This window comes from Antrostomus carolinensis, unplaced genomic scaffold, assembly GCF_000700745.2.
Source record: "Antrostomus carolinensis isolate BGI_N321 unplaced genomic scaffold, ASM70074v2 scaffold2820, whole genome shotgun sequence".
Taxonomy (NCBI): domain Eukaryota; kingdom Metazoa; phylum Chordata; class Aves; order Caprimulgiformes; family Caprimulgidae; genus Antrostomus; species Antrostomus carolinensis.
Genome location: NW_010287535.1, coordinates 21,477 through 45,994, shown reverse-complemented (window position 1 = coordinate 45,994; position 24,518 = coordinate 21,477). Strand labels below are relative to the sequence as shown.

The following is a 24,518-nucleotide window of genomic DNA, read 5'->3' as shown; positions in this document are numbered from 1 at the left end:
ATTAGAAATGAGCTTTACATAATATTCAAAAGTCTTCAAAAGTAGTTATTTATATAAGATACTAATTGTTATTTTGAACTTGTTTGACAAAATACTGTCAAAATAATTATTTGCCAATGTTAAGTCCTGTGTTCCTTCATATATTCACAATAAATTTCATGAAATAAAATATGACATATAAGCATAGATGTATAGTGCTAATAAGGGTCATATGTTAAAATTGACTTTGGATCTTTGAGTTATACAGTCCAAACTTTTCTTGTCACTTCAAGGAGTGAGTTTTAATTGATAGGTGCTGCTTCTGTGCTTACAGAAGGGTTAAGAAGTAATTATGCAACTCCACCAAATATCTGGCCAACTTGAAGTTGTGTATTTCATACACTAGGGAAAAAAAGAACATGTCATCAATAGATGTTTTTACAGAGTTACAGTAATTATTGTTAAATGTAGAGGTCAATTTTGTTTTCCCAACTAGTGTTCACCAGGTCTTTTTTTTTTTTCTCCCCCCTCACTTTCCTTACTCATTGATTCATTTCAGTATGAGGAGTATCATGTAAGTTGTGAGACATGAAATTGTGTAGTAGCTCTTAATACCTTTTAAAATATGCAGTATGCATTAATATGGTGGTAATTATTATTTTTACCTGGCATGCTCACTTGTCTGTTTTGTATCGTTTTGTTTCATAAGGCTACTGTAATGAAAGTATTAAATGGAAATTGTTTTTTCTGCACTTTTTCTTTCTCAGAAAAAGACATCTAATCTTTCTGATACTGTCAGTTTTGGCAGTCGAAGTAGTTACATAGATGTATGTTTTTGTGATCTCATCATGTGGTTACCTTTGAATTTCTAAAACCCTGCTTGTGTTTAAAAACCAAAAAATTCCCACACATGGAGAGGATTTTGTTTTTCTTTTTATGAAAGAGGGTGGATAACAAACACCAGTTTCTTTACCTCGCTGTGGATAATATGTTCTGACACTTGGCAGTCTTGTGTATTATTTCATTGTGTTAAAACTGAGAAGTTTGGAAGTGTTAGTTTAGCATTGTCCCTTCCTACCAGAGCCTTCTACATAATTAAAATGGCAGTGAAATGTTAACTGTAATACAGTCTCTTCAAAAATAGGGTAAATACTTCTGGTTTCTGTAGGCTTGGGTTTTTTTGTTGTTTGGTTTTAGTTTTTTGGGGTGTCTTTTGTTTGTTTGTTTTTTCTTGAAAGAAAAAAAAGTCTGTAAAGAGTCTTGAAACCTACAAAATCCTCATTTTATCCTTACTAGTAGAACCATAAGCTTGCTACTAGGAAGACACATTGGTGCCATTTGAAGCACCTTCTTACTGTGACATAAGGATTAATTGATGTTTTCATTTTTATTGTCTCTTCTCACAGAGTTGGACTGCATTGCACTACGTTGTGTTATGTCTGTAGTTCTGAGTTTTAAAAAGTGGGCTATTTCATGTTTCTGAAGTTAACTGTATTAATATTGCTAATTAATGTCTAGCTATCATATTGAAATACAAAAAATGTCTTATTTTTCTTTTTTTTTCTTTTTCTTTTTTTTTTTTTTTAAGCGGGCCCAAGCTGTTCTTCAGGCAGTGACAGCTGTGCAGGCAACAAATGCTCCCATTAGTGGGACCACTGTTAGTGAGAGTGCAGTGACTCCAGCTCAGAGTCCAGTACTTAGAATAATTATTGACAATATGTACTATCCAGTAACCCTGGATGTTCTTCACCAGGTAAGCCCAATTTCATTTTAACTTGAGCTATGATTGGGAGGAACTAGTGTGTAAAACTTTACAATGTTTTTGGCAGATATTCTCTAAATTTGGTGCTGTATTGAAGATAATCACATTCACAAAGAATAACCAGTTTCAAGCTTTACTGCAGTTTGGCGATCCAGTAAATGCACAGCAAGCAAAACTAGTAAGTATGGTTCTTTTTTTTACGGCTGGAGACCTTCCTGTGCTCTACAAGTTTACAAAATGTTAATATAACAGAGTACTGACCCATAAGAATGTGTCATACCCCTCCACTACAGGTGCAAATTTTTTGAGATTAAAAAAATAACTGAGAGTTATTATATAATGTTGTTACACTGCATAAAATCGGTATTAAAAGATACAATGTTTAAGGATACTATGTCTAAAGAATTGTGTACATCTATAATTATGAGCAGATATTTTAATAAGACTGCATAGAGCTGAAATAATATGCAAGACTGCAGTAGTGAAAATGTCCAACAAAAGCGAAGATGTAGGATGTAATGTTGATGCATAATTAATTCACTGTAAGCAAATTTGGATTATTGTTGGTGGATACTTTCTAAGCATCAAAACAAAGATGTGATTTGTGGATTGAATATAGATTTGTGAAAGTATTATAGTATCCTAAAAAAAAAATCTAGACTTCATTATAACCATAAATGCCCAGAAGAGAGAGTGCAGTCTTGCTCATAGGACCAGACTATGAAGAAGCTTTGCAGCAGTGATAGATGAGAGCAGGATCTTAGTTTTGTTTTATTGGAAACTCTCCTGTCCTGGGTAGGAGAAGCAAGAACAGGTAACAGGTTTTATTCATTATAGCAGGAGAGTGCCTATGTGGATAAACTATGACAAAGATCACCAGCATGTCATCTAGACCAGATGTTTTGAATTAATTGAATGGCATATGTTCACATCTGTGGCAACAGGAATGTTGAACCAAAGGGGAACGCTAGAGTTTTAAATTTTATTTATTTATTCCCACAAGAGAATAGATGGGATGAATTTTTATTTTGAAACCTTCACGTGCACTCCGGGTTTGTGGAAGGCTGATTAAAACTGATGTGCTGGTTAAGTGTTCCCTGGCATCATGGAAAGTACTTATCGCCCATAGATGACAGAATAGCTGAGAACTTCAGGAAAAAGTGAAAAGCTCGCACCTCAGACTAAGTTGTCAATTAATATCTCTTAGTAGAGGAAATAAAAAGTAGACTTAGTTTTCTGTTGTAAAGAATGATGACTATATTGAAATAAAGACCTTCATTAAATGATGGAGGATGGTAATTTTTATCCTTGTCACCAGATGAAATACTGGATATTGATTAAAAAACTGTAAGATGATCAAGACAGGGAATCACAAAAAATAAGATAAGTTTTCAAAAGCAGAGTGTGAGTTTTCATGCTATTGAGAAAAATAAAGTTAGTCAGAGACAAGAAGATTTGCAACTTGCTTTATGATGATACTTTAAAATAATCTACTCCTGAAATGCAGTCTGGAAATATTTGGAGTACAATTAAAATTAGGTATCCTTCTTGGAGATTAATAATATCAAATACTAGGTTGTGTCTTGGAGTAGAAGAAGATACAAATATGTCACAGTAATATGTAAAAAAATTCTTGGATGGGATACAACTTTCAGGTTTTAATTAGGTTTAAAACACTAATACAGAAACTGTATCTTAAACCTACAATTGCTGCAGAAATCGACTGTAGTCATTTAGATTTGTGTTTGAAGTATTTGTTAAACGGTTGGGTGCTAATGTGTTTTTTGCAGAATTTTGTAATTCAGTCTTGATTCGTGTTTGGAAAGTTACTTTTCGGTAATAATTGTTAATACTGCTTTTAAAGTACATTTTTGAAACAAAGTGTGACATCAAGTGATAAATCTTTTGACTTCGTTTTTTGAGTCTTACATATATTATAAGAAGATTTAATGGAAAGATGACGTCTGTGAAATGGACTGTAATGATTTGAAAATTTTCAGTGTAATTCTAGGAATATGTTATAAAAAGTGACAAAATAACAAAAGGATGAGGTATGTAAAGGTATGGAAGGAACTTAAGAATCTCTTGCTGCTATTGATGCTAGCTTGTGGGATACTGTATTGGTCATATTTTAAAAGAAAGCAAACAAAAAACGCAAAGAAGGCATGTATTTGTTTCTCAGTTTTGCATGTTTGGATTAGGGTAGCGGTTCACTAGTGGTAGCTCATGTGTGAATGATTAAACTTCATTGAATAACAGTGACTCCTGCATGTACAGTCATTGCCAGAGTGATCTTGGAGCTTATCTTAGTGACAAATTGAAACAGTCTTACATTTATAGTTTTGTATTTTAAGCAATCTGTGAATAAACAGACAAAATGGTAAGAGTAATACCAACTGCAAGTATTGAAGAATGCTAAATTTGAAGGAAGGTTTGATTTCCCCACTACCCTCCCAAGCTAAATAGAATAAAATAAGTAACAGTTCTTAATGGTTGAGCTACTGTGGTAAAACATGAAGTGCCACCAAACCAAAAATACCTAAAGGAAAGAAACAGGTGGTGGGACAAAAAAACCAACCCTCCAGCTTAAGTATATCTGAAAATACAGTAGAAGCAAGAAGATGTGGTGGCTGCCCTTAAGTTGTATGGAGTTCAGAATTAAAAGCATGGTAAAAGAGTAAAGAAGTTTTCAATTTGTTTTCCATCAGTTGTTACTATAGAAGATAATGGGGAAATTTAATTTTCCACTGGCACTCTTCACAGGAAATCAGAATGTGGCCTTAATAGAAATTGAAGACTTATTAAGGAAGTTAAAGAGCAATTTGAAAAACTCAAGTGATGTAAGTACCGAGGAGAGATGCTATTCATTTGAAGGTTCTGAGGAAATAGTGACAGACAAGAATGTACAATACGAAGCCTGAAGCCCTGTGGGACCACTTTTGCTATTTGAATGAGCAAGTAGTGAAAAATTTTTTTTTGCTTTGTGAGAAACTCATTTCCTGTAAAAGTAGATTATGGCTACATTGATTCATGTTTCATCACCACCCTCAGATTGGATCATTATAGTTCGTTATACCAGCGAGTAAAGGTGACAAACCTCAGGTTCTGTGCAATGCAGCAGTCTAGCCATGGGCTGGAGAAAGTACCGAGAATGAGCAGCAGTAGAGCACACTGAACTACTGAGCTTCTAATGAAACAGAAAGTGATGTCCTGGAGATGTCTGTATACAAAAGGAGATAGTCTAAGCATCAAAAATATCTCATTTTCATAGTAAATTATCAGTACTCTCCGCCTAAGCAATGAACTTAATATTTGAATGCTAGTAATCTGGTATACCATAGAAAGATTACAGTGCCAGTGTTTCTGTCTGAACAACTGACTAATCCAGAGTGTTGTCTTTGTGTAAATGCACTGAAAGTACTCTTGCCAAATCTTGGGCATTGACAGTTAGTAATGCGTCATCTGTAGAGGATTACCTGAGACTCATACCTAGCACGTGACCCATCATGGGTTAAAGATACCACAAGTCTAATTGAGAGATTCTGTTACAGTTGGCCAGTTAGTCCTTTCTTAGCTCATAGGTGTTTCAGAGTACCTCTAGAGAGATTCTGTTGAGGTTTGACTCTACATTCAAGATTTATTTCTGGTTGTTTTGAGTGATGGCCTTAGGGTGGCTCTGCACTGGTAGCAGTCTGTAAAAGATCTCTGCTAGGCTACATTGCCCTAAATCTCTAGGAGGAACTTCAGGTAGTCATTGCCAGAATGGAAAGCAGAGACATCTCCAGATAAGATGTTTAGCTTCAGGGCAATTTTCCATAATTATTGCATTAGAAATTTTGGGGCATCATGAATCCTAAAGAGCACAATTTGTGCTTGGAAATAAGTAGTGTTCAGGTAAAGAGAAGGGTGTTGGATTGTATCCATTGTATCAGGAAGCCCAGGAAGTGCCACAACAGTGTTTGGATTCTCCAATTCTTTTAGGAAAGATTAGTATGTGCAACTGGTCCTTCAGTCAAGGAGCTGCACATGGGAAAAAAAAAAAAAAATCTTATTTTTGAAGAATGGAATGTGTTTTACATACACTTTTTAGCCACAGAAATTTCTTGTATCCATGACACTTGTCTCAATTTCATTCAAATGTATATCTACAGGATGCACTGGGGACATGTCTCTCCCAAGAACTACTTACTGTATGACCTTCAGTTACTTTGAGATACTTACTTGAACTGGACTATATTTTCTAGGGATTACTTATTTTTTTTTAATACATTAAAGTGTTACAACTTTCTAAAGATCTTGTCTCTAGTTTCTGCTGCTTTGGAAAGAGAGAGTAGGGACTAAATCTCTCTTTTTTTCTCCTCATGAGTTTGGAGAGAAGGTAGTGGTTTTGTTGTGTTACCCTGCTCTGCCACTTTTTTGTCTCCACTCTAATTTTTTTTTTTTTTTATCAGACCTTGGTAAATGCTTTCAGGCTATCCTAATCCTGCAAGAAATCTCTTTCCTGTCTTGGATCATCATCTTAGGTTCATACGGTGCTTGACAAAGAGAAGGGCAGATACACTATTTGTTGTGGCTTTGAAGCCCTGTGTCTCCAGAAATACCTGCTAGCTAAATCTCTGGGCTCTCTTTTTGAACTGACAAATGGAAATATTTTCTATCTGCCAAACTGTGTTCTTGTCTGTCTTCTAGATACTGTGTGTGAATTAGCTAAAGAATATTGTAAGTGGTGTATCTTTTCCTGATTTTTAGAGGGCTGCCTTGACCATCTCCTCTGGAGGGGTTTCATTCTGCAGATATATTGTCTGTACAGGCCTTAGGAGAAGTTCATCAAAGCATAGTTCCTGTGAAAATTACACATTTCAAGGGACAACTCTTTCACAAGGATTTTCAGGCATCTTGAACCCTGAAAGTAAAAAGAGCAGCAGTGAATTCTTCTCTGTTACATCAGAAAGCTCTTCATTCAGGTGAGGAAAGCCTGAGAGAAGAAATGGTTCTAGGAATGTTCTTCCTCTGCTGCAGAGCCTACTAATTGATCTGACTCTTATCTGCCTGAAGCTGCATCAGAGAGCTGCTTCAGTCATTTAGGATGTTACAACATTTTGTAAATTTGTAGAGTACTTTTGCCATCTAAGATCACCTTTGCTGCTGTTAGACTTCTCTCAACATCTGCAATCACATTGAGAAATGAGAGATTCTAGTGTCATGAGTCCATGTTGACTAGATAGAAATTCTTAATGTCCCTTTGCAGAAAAGCTTGCGTGGCATTGATTACGTCAGCAGCAGGAGAAAATACTGTTTATTGAACTCTTTCTTCCCTCCCCTCTCCTTTCTTTCCCATTGGAACAGTCTCTTTTCTCACCTGTTAATCTGTGGGGTCTTTTCTCAGTCAGCCGTTTCCTTCATTCTCCTCGCTGCCATGAGCAAAAAGACAGTGGTTTGACATTACTTTAAATAAATGGGAAAGTGTTGTGTTTTGTGGTGCAGACTTCCATTTTGTGGGACTATACTCCCTTTATAGTCATTGTTACTGTCTGTGACAATCATAGTTCCCTGTTCTGGATCCTTATGACTGCCCAGGCTATTTCTGCTATTTTCTGTGGTGTTAGGCCTTGCTTGCTTATTCTTGCCTTCAGGGAAAGGTGCTTCCTTGAGACACGAGCAGATTTTGGATTCTTTGTGAATATAACCCTGGTTGTTAAGACACTTTCTAAATATTTTGAATGTTTTTACTGTAGTAGTTGTCTAGTAATGCTGGCTTCTTTCCAGCCGACTCCACTATTTTGGAACTTTCACTAGTATTGGGGATTGTGATTTTCTTTATTTCTGTTTTGCTCCCTTTCTTTACTGCTGTACCTGACGTAGAACCATGTAGCATACTTGGTTATTAGGAGTCATCTTGGTTGGGGTGATGAGGTGGGGTTTTTTTGTTGGTGGTTGGTTTATTTGTTTTGTTGGTGATGTTTTGGTTTTTTCCCTCCCAAAAACAATCTAAGGGGCTGTAGAGAAACTTGTACAGATGATAGGGTGGAGTTGAGGTCATGCACAGGAGAACACTGTGGAATTGAGGTCACTGTGTCAGTTCAGGCATGTGCCTCTCTCCCTGAGTTATGTGTCAGTCTGATTTGAGAAAGGGATTTTTGTTTGTTCTTTTACCACTGTTTTCTATTGGTCTTCTGCATGTTCTTACTAGCCATCTTGTTTCTGTGCTCCTAAATACCACAGCGTGTATTTTCAGGAATCTGTCTGCTGACAAGGTCTTGTGAGGAGGTGAGCCACTCATCAGAATCATTTGTCCCCTTGGGAAAGTCCAAGAGGAATTTACTTTTTACTAACAAGAGGGAAGGCAACAATTCGGTATCATTACGCTTTTAGTATTGCATGATGACATAAGTTTTGATACTTCTTTTGAGGATTAAATAGTAAGTTTGGCACAGGCAAAATAAAGAATGATACTCACATTTTGTGGAAGGTCCCATGATACTTGCTCTCCTTGATTTGGCGTGTGCGTGGTGTGGTATTGTGTCACATGTAAATGTATGTATAGGTAAATGCTCAAAGAAAGAACTTCCTTAGCAGTAACTAGAGTTCTTTGAGATCATCTCTGTGTGTACATTCACTAACAGTATGGCTACTGTCTTCTCATTTTTTTTCAGATGTCTGTTTGAGAGGAACAGGGTTTGAGGGTTTCTTGCACATTCTTTTATTGTCGTGTAAGAAGGAGCTCAGGGCACACACGTTCACAGTTGTGACTTTACATGTGAACAGTTAATCTTGGAAAAAAAACCTAGTTGCTGGTAATCTTCCTTGTGTTGTTGTTGGAGGTGTATGATGCTGCTGGTAGAGGTGGGTGGGGTGAGAATTTTTTGGTTTTGATCTATTGGAAGGAGCCTTTCCCAGAGCGTGACTACAGTGCTCATTAAGAGTACATCTCCTTCCTTTCTGGTTCAGGATGTTCTTTCAGACTGTGTCCCATGTACAAGGGATTTCTCTTGTGCAGTATTCTTTTTTATGTACTTTTGGTCACTTTGAGTTTGTCAGAAAGAGGAACTTTTGCTGTTACAGTGTAAGTTTTACTTACTTATGCTGCTTCCTTTAAACATTGACTGCTCTGGAAACTACAGACACAGATATATTTTGGTTTGCTGCTTTTTAAGACTAAAAGATTTTTGTCAACTTCACAGCCTTTTGCCAGCCATAAATCAGTGTGTCTACAGACTCCACACAAAGATATAATATGAATCTTGATTGTGTTTTAAGGACTTAGAGATTTGTACCATGGTCCTGTGATTTGGACAAAGGTAAAAGATACTGCCTTTTGGTCTCATTCATACCTACTTTTCTTCATTATGTGAATGGATATTTCCTTGATGGCAATATCATTGTCTTTGACAATAAGTGAGCTCTGGCTCTGTAAACTGGACCTACCTTTAATCCATATCTTAGTGGATTTTAAAAGGTAAGAAGTCTTCTGAAAGTGCTGACTGATTCTCAGTGTATACTTTTTTAGATGTAAGTGTTCAAGTGAGATTTTTTTCCCAAATACCAATATTAAAAGTCTTTAATTCTGTTTTGCCACTGTATATAAAAGAACTAGCAAATTCTGTATTCTGTTGTGGAGATGCGCACCACCACCCCAGCAATACAGAATTAATCCTCAGCTTGTATTCTGTGAATCAGGACAGTAAATTCTGCTTTTCCAGTATTGTATAAAGCATTCTTTAAGTTGAGTTTCAAGAACAGGATTTTCTCTAATTGGTAAATATTTGTTGAGGTGATGTCTAGATTGTCAGGTTTCTATACTTTTTTTTTTGGTATTATTTTATTTTCCCATTACTTGGAAGTTCTAATAATACTGACTTACTTATTCTTGTACATTGACTGCTAATGATGTTAATTCTTCTAAATTATTTCATAAGCCCTGGAGATGTCAGCTGTCATAATACATTTTGTAGGAAGGGGCAGTCTTGCTGGCCCAGACCTAGCAGAGGGATGTCTGCAAGATCTTCAGTTTCCAGATGCGTCATTGTATGAAAATAGCTGCGTTGCTTCCATAGCTAGCAGGCACACTAGGTTTGTGCAGTGCTTGTCTCGAAATAGTAGGTCCTACCAGAACTTGAGTATGTTGGAAAGTGCAGATGTAACCAAGCTAGCTGTGCAAGAGCTAGCTCAGGTCTCAGGTCCACAAGTGGTACATTTCAGTCCAGCTTTAATCAAAAGAAACAAAAGTATTTGATTTTTGTGTTTGAAATTGTGATTTATTTTTCACCATGTGTGTGTGTATATATATATGTAAGGTAGTTTTATATTTAACATAATGACTTGATTGAATGGATTAATTTTTAAGATGAACTGTATCTTCTTTTCCTAGCATTTCTTAAGGATTGCAAGCCAACTTGGTTAAAAAAGTTTCAAATTTTATTAATCTCTCATGTTTAGCTGTTCATGCTTCAGGTGAAATGAAGGTGTGCCCAAAATATAAGTGGAATAAAATCCACGTATATCAGTCTACCTGGTATATAATGAGGGTGGACAAAACATATATAATTAGGCCTTTTTAGAGACTGTTCATAGAGTTCTAAGTGGTGCCATGTTAAGAGTTCATGTGAATTGCACTGTTAATAGGCATCCTTTCAGAAGTACCAATTAATTGTGAAAATAGGATTTTTTTTTTTTATTTTTTTTTTGTAAAATTAGTAGCATTAGGTTAGCAGATAAAGTTGCTTTTCTTTCAGTTTTGGTACTAATTGCATTTAAAGGGAGAAGGAAGACATGCAGGAACAGTGTAAATATTCTGCTTTAACAGATAGCTGTCTAACATGGCATTTAAGTTGTGATTTTATTTTTTTTTTTAAGAAATTTATTTGGCATTATGTCTGATCAAAATGTACAATGCAATACTAGTTAATTAACTATGTTCAACAGACTAACTTTTAAGTTTGACTGAATTAAAATGTCTCTTGCCACTTTGGTGCATAAACAGTTTCTAGGTAAGAGAAGTAAACATCGAGCTTCCTGGAATCCTGTTAAGAAAGGTTAATGCCTTTTAATCTTAGTTGGTTTTAAGCTAGTAGACAGTAAGATGGATAAATATCTAAACACTGACCTTGCTTTAAAATAAATGAAAAAAAAAAAAAAAGTTGTGCAACCTGTATGGTGTATTTTTTAAATAAATTTACTCCCTTTTCTAGGCCTTAGATGGTCAAAATATTTATAATGCTTGCTGCACCCTACGGATTGATTTTTCCAAATTGGTGAATTTGAATGTCAAGTACAACAACGATAAAAGCAGGGACTACACTCGTCCTGATCTTCCATCTGGTGATGGACAGCCAGCGCTGGACCCAGCTATTGCTGCAGCATTTGCAAAGGAGACCTCTCTTCTAGGTATGATTCTGACATTGTCTTTTGTATTGCAAAGTCACTTGATGAAAATATTTATTAATCCTTCTAACAATTAAAGATCTTAAATTGCAGTAGTGTCCAAAGGCACATTCAGAGTTCAGTCTATATTGTGATCTGAACTGTAGCAACACAGTTATATTGTTTAGAAGTCCTGCATAAATGGATGAGAGAATGTGTGAAAAAAGGAGAAATGTACAAAGTATAAGGAAAAGTCAAGTTAGTTCTACTTCTATTCCCAAATCTGTCCTCCCTTCTTTCATGTGTTCCTGTCAGCTGCTACTGCCTACCTTCTCACCCAAGTCTGTAACAGAAACTTAACACAACTTAACATAATGTTTTGTTCATGCCAATACTTATTTGCGATATCAGATTATGAAAATAACATTTTGTTGGTTTCCTTCAGTGAGGAAATATTGTTATTTGCTTAAAAAAAAATATATATGCTGGTCTGTGGTTTCTGTAAATAAAAGGAAAAAGTTCTGTAGTTGCACTTCTAGTGCTATGGTGCATGAGTTCTAATATCCTGTCAGCTTTTGAGTTTATCAGAAGCAGCAGGTGAAATGCTCTGAGAAAGATACAGATAAATGTATCTTCTGACTGTGGGCAAAATAATTAATGTATGCTTTGGGAGAAATTTGTGACTTGTTTTTTTTAATTTATCAACATTCATTGCATAAGTTGCTGTTCTTTGTTGAGAATACCTTTCGCTCTTCAAAATTCAATAATACTCAGACATAATCTCATGACTTTTATAAAACCTGTTTTATGTTGTGATCATTGTTCTTCCCACTTAGTCTTTTTTCTTTTTTTTTTCCTTTCATCATTTCCCATTTTTCTTTTAAAGAAAACTTAAGAACAACATAGATTTCATGCCTTGTTTTTTGTACAGGATGGGCCAACTTGAGTAATTCAGAGTTAATGTAGTAACGAGGGGCCTCTGCTCTCTGTGTGTTACAGAAGTTAGAAGGCACTTAGTGAATGATGGGAGCCCAGGAAAAAGGTGAATATTGTAGTTAAGGCTACTGAATGCTGCTCTATATGTGCCCTTTTCCAAAATCAGATTACGTGAAGGATACGTTTCATATCGAGTTGTAAATTGCACAGACGTGGAATTCCCACAAATTTAGGAGTGCTTAACTTCAGATCCTCCAGTATGACTTGCATAATGGTGTATCACTTGTAGCTTTCCAAGTGTTGGAAAGTGAAAATACAATAAGAATCCAAAGCCTCTGAAGAACCTATAGCTTTTTTTTTTTTTTTAACTTCTCATTGTTTAAAAATTGAAATAGCTCATTTCATGGATTGATAGGGAAGATGGATGAGTGTTTGTGAAGAAGTTTGGCACCAGAGAGGTGAGTGCTGTAGAAATGCCCTTGAGGCAGTTAGTATTTCTCTTGTCAGCACGTAATGACTAGAACATAGATAGGGGTCTGCAGTATGTGTAGTAAGGAGACAAAAACAAAGTAAAGAAGCTGCTTATTAATATGAGACCCATCATATTAGATGTTGCAAGGCAGGGATTTAGGAGAGGAGAGAGATAAAGATTCCTGATTTATAAAACAGTGCCAAATGCAGCATTACTTATGTAACTCTTATTACAACATTTTCCTGAATACTGAGAAGTTGCTTTCCAGTCTCAGACTTACTAACATATTTCTTTGTTTATAATGCTTATTGTATGCATCAAATTAACAGGTTTAATTTGTTTTGCATAGTGGAATGACACTCTGAGGATGCTTGGATCATTGCATCACTTTGGATACATTTAATAATTGGGGTTACTATACTTGTTATTGTATCCAAGTGACTTTAGCTTTAGCAGGCTTCATGTTCTAGTGTTTTAGGATTGAAAGTCACTTCGATGCTTTTGTAATTTTTGTCTACAAAACTATTTAAGTTTCCTAACCTTTTGATTTTAATCAGACTGATTCTTTTGTGTATAGTAAAAGTTTATTGCTAGTAAAATTATGGAGATGACAGTCATATAAGCTAATTAAATATCTTAATTCTGACTCTTTGGATGGACCTATTTAAATGCACTGTTTTTCCAAGCAGCGGGAAAAGAGAAGGTGCACAGCATGGGTAACTTTAATTGCAGCTGTGAAATATTTTCAGGGCATTAGTGAAGTCAGTCATGTTTATTTTGATGAGCAGTATAGATTATGTATCCTGTTTTGTTTTTTTCCTCTCTAGAAACGTTCATTGTTTTGAAAGAGACTCAAGGGAGCTGGGTACATTTTCTAACTGTTCATGACCAGTTGGCTGAACTTGGTACATTGTAACTGCATCATCTGTCAAATGGTGATGATTATACAGTGGTCTGTTTTTGTTGTTGTTTGGGTTCCCCCTCCACTCCCCACCAGTTGCCTTTTTTTGTTTGTTTTTGCAGGTTTGAGCTCTATAACTGAAAAGCTTTATAAAAAGCCTCCATAGTACTGTTGGTGTCCTTAGCCATTTGAATAGGTGTCAGAATGGGAATGGTGCTTGTTTGAATGTGGAAGAACAGGGTTCTTATTCTGGGCTGCTTACTGTGCAAAAAGACACAAAATATACGTGACATAAATAAGAAAGGATAAATGATAGAAAAAACTCACAAACCTAAATGGACACTTGTGCTTGCAACTTTTATATATTTTATAGCTGCATTTTTATCCAGGTACTCAAAAGAAGGGTGTGAACACTTAAAAGTTCAGAGAGTTATAAGATGGAGTTTGGCAAACTGTGACTTGTGAAGTACAGCAGAATAATAGCAGCCACCTTCCTCCTGCTTTCTTTTATCTTAATATTTTATTTCCTTTTATTTACTTTAGAATTCTTATTTTTATAACGTCGATAAAGATAAGTTCAGAGTGTACTCAGGGCGTCTTCCATGCCATATTCACAAATGGTTCCAAAGGGTCATGTTTCTCCATGAAAAGAGTGGAGCCCCATTTTCAGATTAATGTGATGCTCTTCAGGTTTACTTGTGTGCTCAAAAAGAGTACCATAAGTTGAACCTGTGGCATTCTTGTTAAGATTCTTGCTGTAGCTGTTCTCATATATATATAATGAGATCACTAACAGAAAATGTGGTAAGGACTCAGTTCTGACTTTTGCTTATGTTACACTATTACATGCTGTATAGTTGTACAACTTGGGTGCCTTTTTGTTGGCCTTTTAACAGTATACTGTAATTCATATGTCAGAAGTGAGGTTTAAGCTTAATCATCTTTGTGGCTCTGCGCTGGACTCTCTCAAGCAGTTCCCTGTCCTTTTTGAACTGCAGAGCCCAGAACTGGACACGATATTCCAGATCCAGCCTCACCAGGGCAGAGTAGAGGGGGAGGAGAACCTCTCTTGACCTACTAACCACACCTCTTCTAATACACTCCAGGATGCCATTGGCCTTCCTGGCCACAAGGGCACAGTGCTGGTTCATGGTCATCCTCCTGTCCACCAGGACCCCCAGATCCATTTCCCCTACACTGCTTTCCAACAGGTCTGTCCCAGCCTATACTGGAACCTGGGGTTGTTCTTTCCCAGATGCAAGACTCTACACTTGCCCTTCTTGTATTTAATTAAATTTCTCCCCACCCAACTCTCCAGCCTGTCCAGGTCTCGCTGGATGGCAGCACAACCTTCTGGTGTGTCAGCCACTCCTCCCAGCTTTGTATCATCAGCAAACTTGCTGGCTCTGTTCCCTCATCCAGATCGCTGATGATTGATAATCATAACAGAAATTGTTCTTATTTTTATTTGTTAAAAATTTTTACTTGCTTGAATCAGAATGGCATATCAGAATACAGTGGAGACCTACAGAACAAGAATTGTGTTTTCTGTGGGTTTGTAATTTGTCTGACCTTTCCAGCAAATGAGGCCTGTGTGCTATGTAATCAGTTGGAAACATATCAGTCAAATAGATGATCCTAGCCCGCATGCATCATTTCTCGTTCATCTACTATGTCCTCAGCTGTGATGAAATAAGGTGTCAAATATCTTTGAGACTGTAAATTGGACATCTTTTCAATGAGTCTTGTTATCTTTTGAAAGAAGGAGAAAATCACTAATGGACAGAATGGGCTGGTTTCAAATGAATTATCAGAAACAGATGGTTGATTTTCTTTTTTTCCTTTTTTTTTTTTTCACCTCACATATGAAAAGATATACACATTCTCCCTCTTCCCTCAAAAAAGTTACAGGAGATCTTACGGGGAAAAAAACCTTTGAATAAACAGCAACTGTGTTATACTGAACCACAAAACCCAAAATATCTTAAGTAAGAACTAATAATTACAAATACTAATAGGTAATAATACTTCAATTTAGATATTTGTTTACTATTACAGCTGGAAATATGTTGTTGTGGTTAGACTCTCACAGCCTTATCCCTTGCTGTTGTTGCTGGCTTTCTTTATTAGCACTTTCCACTGATGCCCCTTCTTAATATTCTTATTAAATTAATCTGTTTCAAAGGATAATCATTGAAAATATTTTTGTATGGGTGGTGTTGAATTAAATTTTTGTTTTTAACTTCTTCAGTGGGACCAAAGAATGTCCTATAGAGAGTCTGATGCTATGAAGATTTTTGCCTTTTAAAGTACAAATTACTGAGCTAATGTTCTGCCCAACTATGGAAAGAGTCATAAAAACATTACTAGTCATCTTTAGATTCATTTATTCCTAAAAATGCTGCACTGGTTTAAAGCTTGTGAGGTGAGGGAGAGATGTGGTTTAAAGCTTGTGAGGTGAGGGAGAGATGCCCAGACACACTAGAAGATTTGAAATGCTCTAGTATCTTGGCATTTTCTAATACCTAAATGATTGCTGTTGACCTAGTATAAAGTAAGTTGTTTCCCTTCAGGTGAACAGCTATCACACCTTCCTGTCATTCTTCACATTTCTGTCAGTGTGACTGCTATAGTAGCTGAGTGTAAATCGATGTGACATTCAGCATATGCAATACAAAGCACTCAAAAGTACAATTCCAAAACAATTTTTTAGAACAGAACTATATTTTTTCTAAAGTTATTTTGAGGAGTTTAATTTGATATTCACAGTTTTCCCTGTCTCATTTTGGGAATAAACTTCTTTACTTCTTCCACAGTGGTACTTTCTTTAAGTGCACCCTTTATTAATTGTTTTTCTTGAAAGTAAAGCTATATTCTTCAGCTTTAACCTGAGAGCAAAATATGCATCATATTTATGTTAGTTTTTTGTCTTGCTATTAATAAACGTAAGTATATAGTGTTACACTTTCCTTTCACACAAAATAAATTTTGAGAAACAACTGTTGTGCATGGACTAGCAGTGGTCCATCTAATTTCATATCCTTTCTCTGATAACTAGTGTACTTCTGCCTTCTCTGATGGAAGACCCAGTGCAGCCCTCCTAATGGATGATCATACAGTAGCATACCTGGGGGGTGTGCTTTCCTAACCCCCAGGAAGCTAGTGCTTGGCTTACATGATGAAGCATATAATGTCACTTTATTGCCTATTTAATGTAGCTGGCTGTTGTTTCTATAGACCATCTAATACATCTCAAATCTGTTAAGTATTTCTGCAGAATGGAACGGCGAAAGACAAGATAGGATTTTTCCTTTTTATGTATTACAGTCAGTCCCACAAATACCACATATGCAATAAAAGATCATATTTGTTGCATTTTGATTCAAGTTGATTGTGAGAAATTACTAGAATTGTCGTTACTCAGAACTGTCTATTCCTCTGGTTTGACCCCCGAATACTGACATTTTTAATCTTTTAAACTTTATTGAAAAGCATTCCATATTTTTAATTTCCTTTCTTAGAACACTTTTTTCCTTCTGTATGTGCTTTGACAGGAAATGACCAGAAAATATTTCTCAAGGCTTGATCAGTAATACTGTTAAGCACTATCACAAAGTAGTGATGGATGTACTGTTTCCTTTGAGGGGTCATTTGTCCAGCCCAACAAAATTTTTCTGTTCCCCCCCCCCCCCCAATTGTTTTTCCACATATTTGTGTAACAGTAATTAAGATAGATATCTTTTATAGGAAATTAAAAAAAAATTGAAACCTTGCTTACTTGGCCCCCCTTCTGCCCCCCTTTGTGTTTCCTTTTGATACTAAATCTGGGATTATTCTTTTTTTAAAATTAAATGTTGAATATATTTACTCTTATCTGCTTAGTACTTGGGCACTGATGGAAACCAAGTAATTTATTTTCTCTTATGACTTCCTTTAAAATAAAACTTAATGTGGGAAGGAAAGTAGTCTTAGGTACATAGCATAAAGGTTATATTTAGCCTGTCTACCTGGGAAATTGGTCAAAAGTTGTAGTAGTTTAGCATGATCATACAAACAGTAGAAATTCTGCCAGAATACTGAAATCTGAGAACCCAGTTGCAGTAAAAGAAAATACAATACTGAAGTTAATTTCTTTATTGTTTTTTACATATTTTGCTACATCAGTGTCCTTTTACTGAACTCTGTGCAAGTAAATTTTTTATCAAATACAATAAAGCTGTTTCTATATAAACAATGTATAGTGTGTATGTATCACAAGAACCTTTCACAGATCCTGGGAGTAGCACACTCGCCTAGTACCCCAGTGGCTCGACCAGGCAAAACCAGCAGGTCTCTGCAGGATCTGAGTTTCCTTGGAGGAAGAAAAAAAAAAAAAGCATAGCTGAAGGTTTAACCAATGGTAACATGCTTGTTCAGGGAACTGGATTACAAAATCCGCTGAGCATAATCAGTGGTGCTACCTTGAATCTTGAATTTAGAAGGTTGCCTCCTCACCTCATTTATGCCAAGGCCTTTTCACATGACAACTCCAGTGTTGTGTATTTAGTTTGAAGCATCAAGTTGAAGTGAAGGGATGCTTCTCAAAGAGTGTTGGAAAATAAGGATGTAATCATGCAGAGAACACAATTAGTGTTTATTCTTATTGATTTATCAACATTTACTTTAGACCATTTTGATAAACTAGACACTATAAGCATTTTTAGAGTACAGTGGGAAGTTTTGGTGTACAAGAATGTTCATTTGAAAAGAAAGTACTTTTTACACCTCATCACTTCTTTCAAGACTTGATCTGAATAAAAAAAACCTTCACATTTCCTTATGTTAATTAACAAACCCACTTCACAACCCTTTGGACGACTTAAACAGTGGAATAGTCTGCTTTGTAGAGTGTTGTATGTAACACTTGTACTGATATAGGTACTTTTTTTAAGTGACTTGTGTGTGTTTCGTAAAATACGCTTTATTTTAAAATTAGGGCTTCCTGTTGCAGCTGTTCCAGGAGCTCTGAGTCCTTTGGCTATTCCAAATGCTGCTGCTGCAGCTGCAGCTGCTGCTGCTGGCCGTGTGGGAATGCCTGGAGTTTCGACTGGTGGCAATACAGTCCTCCTGGTTAGCAATTTAAATGAAGAGGTCAGTAAAACAATTTTACTTTGTTTTCCGCTTTAGTTGCACTTCATTTGTCAGTATTTTATAATTTCTTTGCATTTGGCCTCTTACATTTGGATTTCAAGCTCAAAGTATTTTTGCTGTTTTTTTTTAATAATCCCCTAAAGTTAATTTTAAAGCCAATATTGTTAAATACTTCTGTTTTCCCAGGTAGCTAACAACTTAAAATGTCCTTTGATAGTCGGCTACCTATTTTTTCTAAGAAAAATGTGGTAACTACTGCACGTTTGACATTTGATTGAAAGCTTTATTTTTACAAAATAGCAACTATGCTTTCTTTTGCAATTATAATCATGTAAACTAAAATTTCTGTTTCTTCTAATTGTTTGCTGATTCATTTCATGCTTGTATCTCACATTTTAAGGTCTTAATTTATGTGAACTACTCTAATACATTTTTCTTTGAAGGTTCTCCCAAAGATCTTGACGAGGCACTCTTCCAGTCTCTCTTAGTAATTTTTTTCTTTGCAGTTACTCATTTGTCTTTAAAAAATAATAATTAAAAAATGGTGGCAAAGCATTTTCACCTTAACTGTATCTTTCTTGCTAACTCTGAAATCTAAAGGGGTTTATTTAGTTTTGCATTTTTACTGTCCTTTACATTTATTTTGATGGCTGTGAAAGCTGGTATGAAATGTGGGAAGTTTGTATCAGTCTAGCTGTTCCATTTTTAACTGGCCTCTGTCACTGTAAATCATTAAGCTTTTTTTATCATCTGGTACTATTTTGTCATCCACAGTCTTGCATGTTAAAATGTTTTAGATCAGAGTGCCATTTTGAAAGATTCTTTGCCTGCATTTCATAACCAGCCATGCTTATGCAGTTAAAGTTCGAAGTTTAAAATTTCTATTGCATGCTTTTTTTTTTAATTTATTTTCATGTTGAGATGAAATAGTGTAGTTTACTCTTGATATGAATGTACTTTACCCATATTTGTCTTGGGTGACTACATTTTACTCAGTTTTTCTTGTACAGTACATAAACCAACCATTTTCTGACCAAATTCCTGCATTTCCTATGTACTGACCTATATTTTATTTTTTTTTGTTCCCCAATTCCTTATTTTTTTTTTCTTCTGCATTGCTGTATTCCCTTCCCCATTTCATCCTTTTCCCTTTGTGTTCAACTTCCCTTTCCTTGTCTTTACCCAAATTCCCATGCCCTTCCCTGTTCTACCCTTCTCCTTGTCTTTGTCTACGTTCCCTGTCTTCATTCCCTATGTTCATGCTTCTGTGCTTGAACAAAATGTTCCTCGGACCAACTTGCCCCAATTAACCGCCTTGAAACCATGATCCATGACCACCTCACCATTCTGCGGGAACCACCCTTCGTTATGGATGATCTGTTCATCTCCGCTCTTCCTCGACTCTTCTCTCTTCTTGTCTTACGCTGCTTGCTCTTCTCTCCTTCTAAAGATGGTTACGCCCCAAAGTCTGTTTACCCTCTTCGGTATGTTATTGTTAGCACTATACTTTTATTATTGATTTGATTTTGTTTTGGTTTTTTTTTTGTTGTTGTTTTGTTGTTTTTTTTTTTTTTGTTTCACCTTGATTCTTATTTGTAGCTAGCACTTTGGCTTAAAGTTGAATAGTAAATCTTTTTGCTATTTTTCTTTTGCTGTTTAAAACTCTCCATAGACACAGATTTTCTTTTAATGCATGCTAATATATTTTGCATGGTCTTTAATTTAATATCATTCACATAGCTTTGAGGGTTTATCAGAAATTATTCTTTTCAAAATTCACTATTCAAAATCTTTATCTCCTTTATTCATTAGTGAGAGTGTTGAGTTTGAGCGAGTGGTCTTGTTGCTGTCTGAATGTTCCATTGATATGTCGAAATGTATTACTTAGGTGGCTGGCTTTAAAATGAACTTTTTCTTTTGGGTTACCTTTGACTTTGAAAAGGTGTTTATGGTGATGTGCAGCGTGTGAAGATTTTATACAATAAGAAAGACAGTGCTCTTATTCAGATGGCTGATGGAAACCAGTCACAGCTGGGTAAGATTAGTTTTCCGTTTATATTCCCATTAGTCTAAGTACTTGAAATTATGCTGTGTAAAATTAGGTGAACTAGGAACGTTTACATTTGTCAGTTTGTCTTGGTATCCTGGTTACCCATAAGATCCAAAATCTTAACTGCAGGCACTTGTATTCCAGAAGGTCTGCACAGTGTCCTAAATACATTCAACAGCCGAATCACATGTGATGGTCTTTAAATAAAATTACTCATGCAGAATCTACAAACCTAGTCCTTGATTCCAGTCTTTTAGCACTTTGATCCTTTTGATTTTCTTGGGTGTTTTTCTTGGTTGCTTGTGTGATGTACCACAAGCTATTGAAAAGTAACACTGAATTGAGAAAGCTTCCTGTATTTTTCAGCCATGAGCCATCTTAATGGACAAAAAATGTATGGAAAGATTATTAGAGTTACCCTTTCTAAACATCAGACAGTACAACTGCCTCGAGAGGGACTTGATGACCAAGGGCTGACAAAAGATTTTGGTAATTCACCTCTGCATCGCTTCAAGAAACCTGGTTCAAAAAACTTTCAAAATATATTCCCTCCTTCTGCAACACTTCATCTGTCTAATATTCCGTAAGTGTTGACTGTCAGAAAGCCAGTAGTATAAATGTGACTCACATCACTCTGATTTGACTAATAATTTCTTGCTTATGCTTATTTTCTTTCTCTCTGTAGACCATCAGTAGCAGAAGAGGATCTGCGCACGTTGTTTGCTAACACTGGAGGCACTGTGAAAGCATTTAAATTTTTTCAGTAAGTAACTTTTCTGTACATAGCTCTAACAAAAGACTGCCTAAGGGTGTTTTTGCAGCGTGTCTTAAGGAAAAGTGCATAGAGGATAGCAAACATTAGGAGCAACCCCTGTAGTGTTCAATTCCTAATGCCGTTATTTTGTTTCAGAAGAGATCACAAGATGGCACTTCTTCAGATGTCAACAGTAGAAGAAGCTATTCAGGCTTTGATTGATCTTCACAATTACAATCTGGGAGAAAATCACCATCTGAGAGTTTCTTTCTCTAAGTCAACTATTTAAAAAAGCAGATTGAAAGTGAGGGTGTATTGCATTGTTTGGTGTTGTCAACTATTGACTGTTCAGGAAAGTGGGGACCAGAGTTTGTCTTTTGTTGGTTTTTTTCAATTTTTTTTTTTTTCATGCTGTTATCATTCCTTCGTTGTTTTAAAAAAATAATAAAAAAAATGTAAAAAGCAGTGACACTAACTGCTGTTGTTCAACTGTTGTTTAGGTAAACCATCATTTTGTTTAAAAGATTTCAAGTTAATACCACAGTTTTTCAACTTAGTTGAAGTACGTGCCTTAAAAAGGAAAACTAGTACTGCTGGAATTGCATAACTAGTAAAAAGCAAATTTGGTTGTCTAGGGCACATTGTTACATGATAATTTAAATATGTTTAGACAGGGGTGTGTAAAAAGGTTAAGCTTTTGTTTCTCTGGCTTGATAGATTTCTTTATCTGCTGGCTTGTCACTTATTTTTCTCTTTAATTGGATAAGATGCGTTATGCCGAAAGAGTAAAATGACGTTATTTGATTTGTGCTACTTTTTGTTTGTGCCCTTTTTTTTAAAAAGGCCTTTTATATTTCATGGTTCTGGTCTAGATTCAGTTATGAATGTAGGCATTAGTTAAAATTAACGAGGTACAGTATATTAATTTCTTAAATGACAAAAAATTACTTCTGTGACTGAGCCCTACGTGAAAAGCATTGTGGAATCTTAACCTTTTTGTACACACTCTTGTGGGATGTATCATATAAATGTCAGCACTAAGTAATGTCTTGTTTGTGGCTGAATATTTTTTCGTAGATGTTTTTGAAGTTGACATGACTTATGTGCATTTCAATATATATTGCCATCTTTAGTTTGTAATTAAGATATGGAATATGGTTGTGGATTTCTGAGCATGTACAGACTGGTCAAGCTAGTTCAGGAGACGGTGCATGTATTTTTCAATGATGAAGAAAGTTTGCTGCAAATGCTCGCAGGAAATTTTGTGGCAGTTTTCTAAAACTGACAACCAGGTGGGACCAAAGTTTATGTGCCTTTAGTCTTAATTTACCTTGCATTGTAATATTCAGTTTTAATAAATCTCTTCAAAATATTTTGTATTTAGAAATTGATCTGACTTTACTATAAACATGGCTCAGAATCTACAGATCCAGTTTATTTGAAAGCAGTTCTCTGTCATTCTGAACTGTTACCTTGATTCTGTTAAAATGACCAATACTTTTTGAAATTGATGTACTTAAGTTTCAAGATTCATAGATTCTGTTAGCTATGTAGAAAAAAAAAATGGTCATGTATATTTTCTATTAGTTGAGTTTTTACATCTTTAGAATTGTAAAATTCAGTATAGTTTGAAAGTGGCACAATTAAAAATTAATTTTCTAACAAAGTTGGGAGGTTTGATGGTTGTTTAATTTCATTTTGTGTGTACTCTGCTTACCTCTGTAGCATGCTCAATAAACACTTCTGTAGCTCTGTATTCACCTTTTCTGTCTTTCTCTGCTGCTTTCTATCTCTCCTCTTCTTTGTTTTTCTCTTCTACTGTGCTTCTAAATTCATGTTTATTCTCTGCCAGGGTGGGAAAAGCATAATATTAAAAAATACAATTTAAGACTTTTTACCATAAATCTGATGCTGTGAAAAATACCAGCTCTTTATTTCAGAAAGATAGTGACCCCTTTGCAGGCGTATGTGCCTATTAAACATTTCCCACCCTGTTATAACTTACTGCTTTAAAGACATAACTTTTATTGTAGTTTGTTAGCACTCTCTTTCTATCTTTTTAGTTTTTAAGCAGATTTATGCACTAATAGATCTCTCGGGTTTGCCATGCTCTCTTGCTGCAGTTTCATCTTTCATTTTTTTTTTGTGTCTGCTAAAGATTTTCTACTAATCATACAGTATACTCATGGGTTAAAGTAACAAAGGTTTTAACATTAGATTAGTAGACAGTACACATACCAAACCAGGATATTTCACTTTTTCAGAGACCTAGGTTCAAATGAATGTAAAAACAGTTTGAGCACTTTAATAGAGTTTCTTCATATTACTTTGAACTGATTGTTGTGGGGTTTTTTCCCCTCAATTAGAAATAGGATTAAAACTTTTATATAATCCCCTTCTAAGAGTAACTGTATGACCCTGAAGCATTCCACTGGTAAAAGCTGTCAGTGTTCAGTTTGAAGCATTTTTCTGTTACTTCTCCAGTACAACTACTGTAGATTTATTGATGTCAGATTACTTTGTGACCTGATGTCTGTTCTTTCAGTTGGCTTTCAAATCAATAAATAGTTTATCAGCTTTTTAAAGGTCATGGTATAACATAGGGGGCTCACATTAGTCTTCACTACATTAAATAAAATGCATTAGGTTCTTACCTGTTTTATCAGAAATACATGCAAGGTACGACTTAAGGTATACTCCAGGTATCACAGTGATCACCCAATCTGAAATACTAGTAGAATCAGATTAATCCGTACATTAAACTTGTGAATCAACATATATGTGCAACTGAGGCACCCATATGCATTGATGTGACTGTCCCCTAATTGACTGACAGAGCTGATCTTTTAAATCTTTCATCTATATAGTATGATGTCCCATATTTTTGAAAGTAAAAAATGTTCATATTTCCTTTTGCATATCAGAGTGTTTCAGATAGAAATGTGAATTGAAATTTACCATTCCGTGGGTTCAGCTTGTGCCGAACTATTTCCACTCTAAAACATCTGTATCAGATAGCATACAGTGATTGCCATGTGTATAATTCTGAAATAACTTTAAGCATCTGCATTGCTTGAGCGTTTACAAATACAGGGTTTTTGTAAAACTGTAACTTACTCATCCCTTGCCAGGCTTACTTCCTTAAAAAGAAGTTTCTATACTTCTTTTCCTGTT

The 24,518-nt window shown here is 35.6% G+C and overlaps 1 protein-coding gene across 3 annotated transcripts in view; it reads left to right on the top strand.

The window, feature by feature from the left end:
* PTBP2 (polypyrimidine tract binding protein 2) overlaps window positions 1–23,010 on the top strand; it is a 51,299-nt gene extending 28,289 nt beyond the window's left edge. Inside the window, exons 5-13 of one of the 3 annotated variants that reach the window (XM_010163087.1) lie at window positions 1,568–1,732; window positions 1,809–1,919; window positions 10,930–11,125; window positions 18,401–18,540; window positions 19,991–20,024; window positions 20,483–20,575; window positions 20,957–21,173; window positions 21,276–21,353; window positions 21,501–23,010. In XM_010163087.1, the coding sequence (XP_010161389.1) occupies window positions 1,568–1,732; window positions 1,809–1,919; window positions 10,930–11,125; window positions 18,401–18,540; window positions 19,991–20,024; window positions 20,483–20,575; window positions 20,957–21,173; window positions 21,276–21,353; window positions 21,501–21,633 (1,167 nt within the window). In that variant the 3' untranslated portion in view covers window positions 21,634–23,010. Of the gene's footprint in view, window positions 1–1,567; window positions 1,733–1,808; window positions 1,920–10,929; window positions 11,126–18,385; window positions 18,541–19,990; window positions 20,025–20,482; window positions 20,576–20,956; window positions 21,174–21,275; window positions 21,354–21,500 lie in introns of all 3 variants that reach the window. The other 2 variants (XM_010163116.1, XM_010163124.1) reach the window with 2 other exon arrangements.
* The last annotated feature ends 1,508 nt before the right edge of the window (window positions 23,011–24,518 follow it).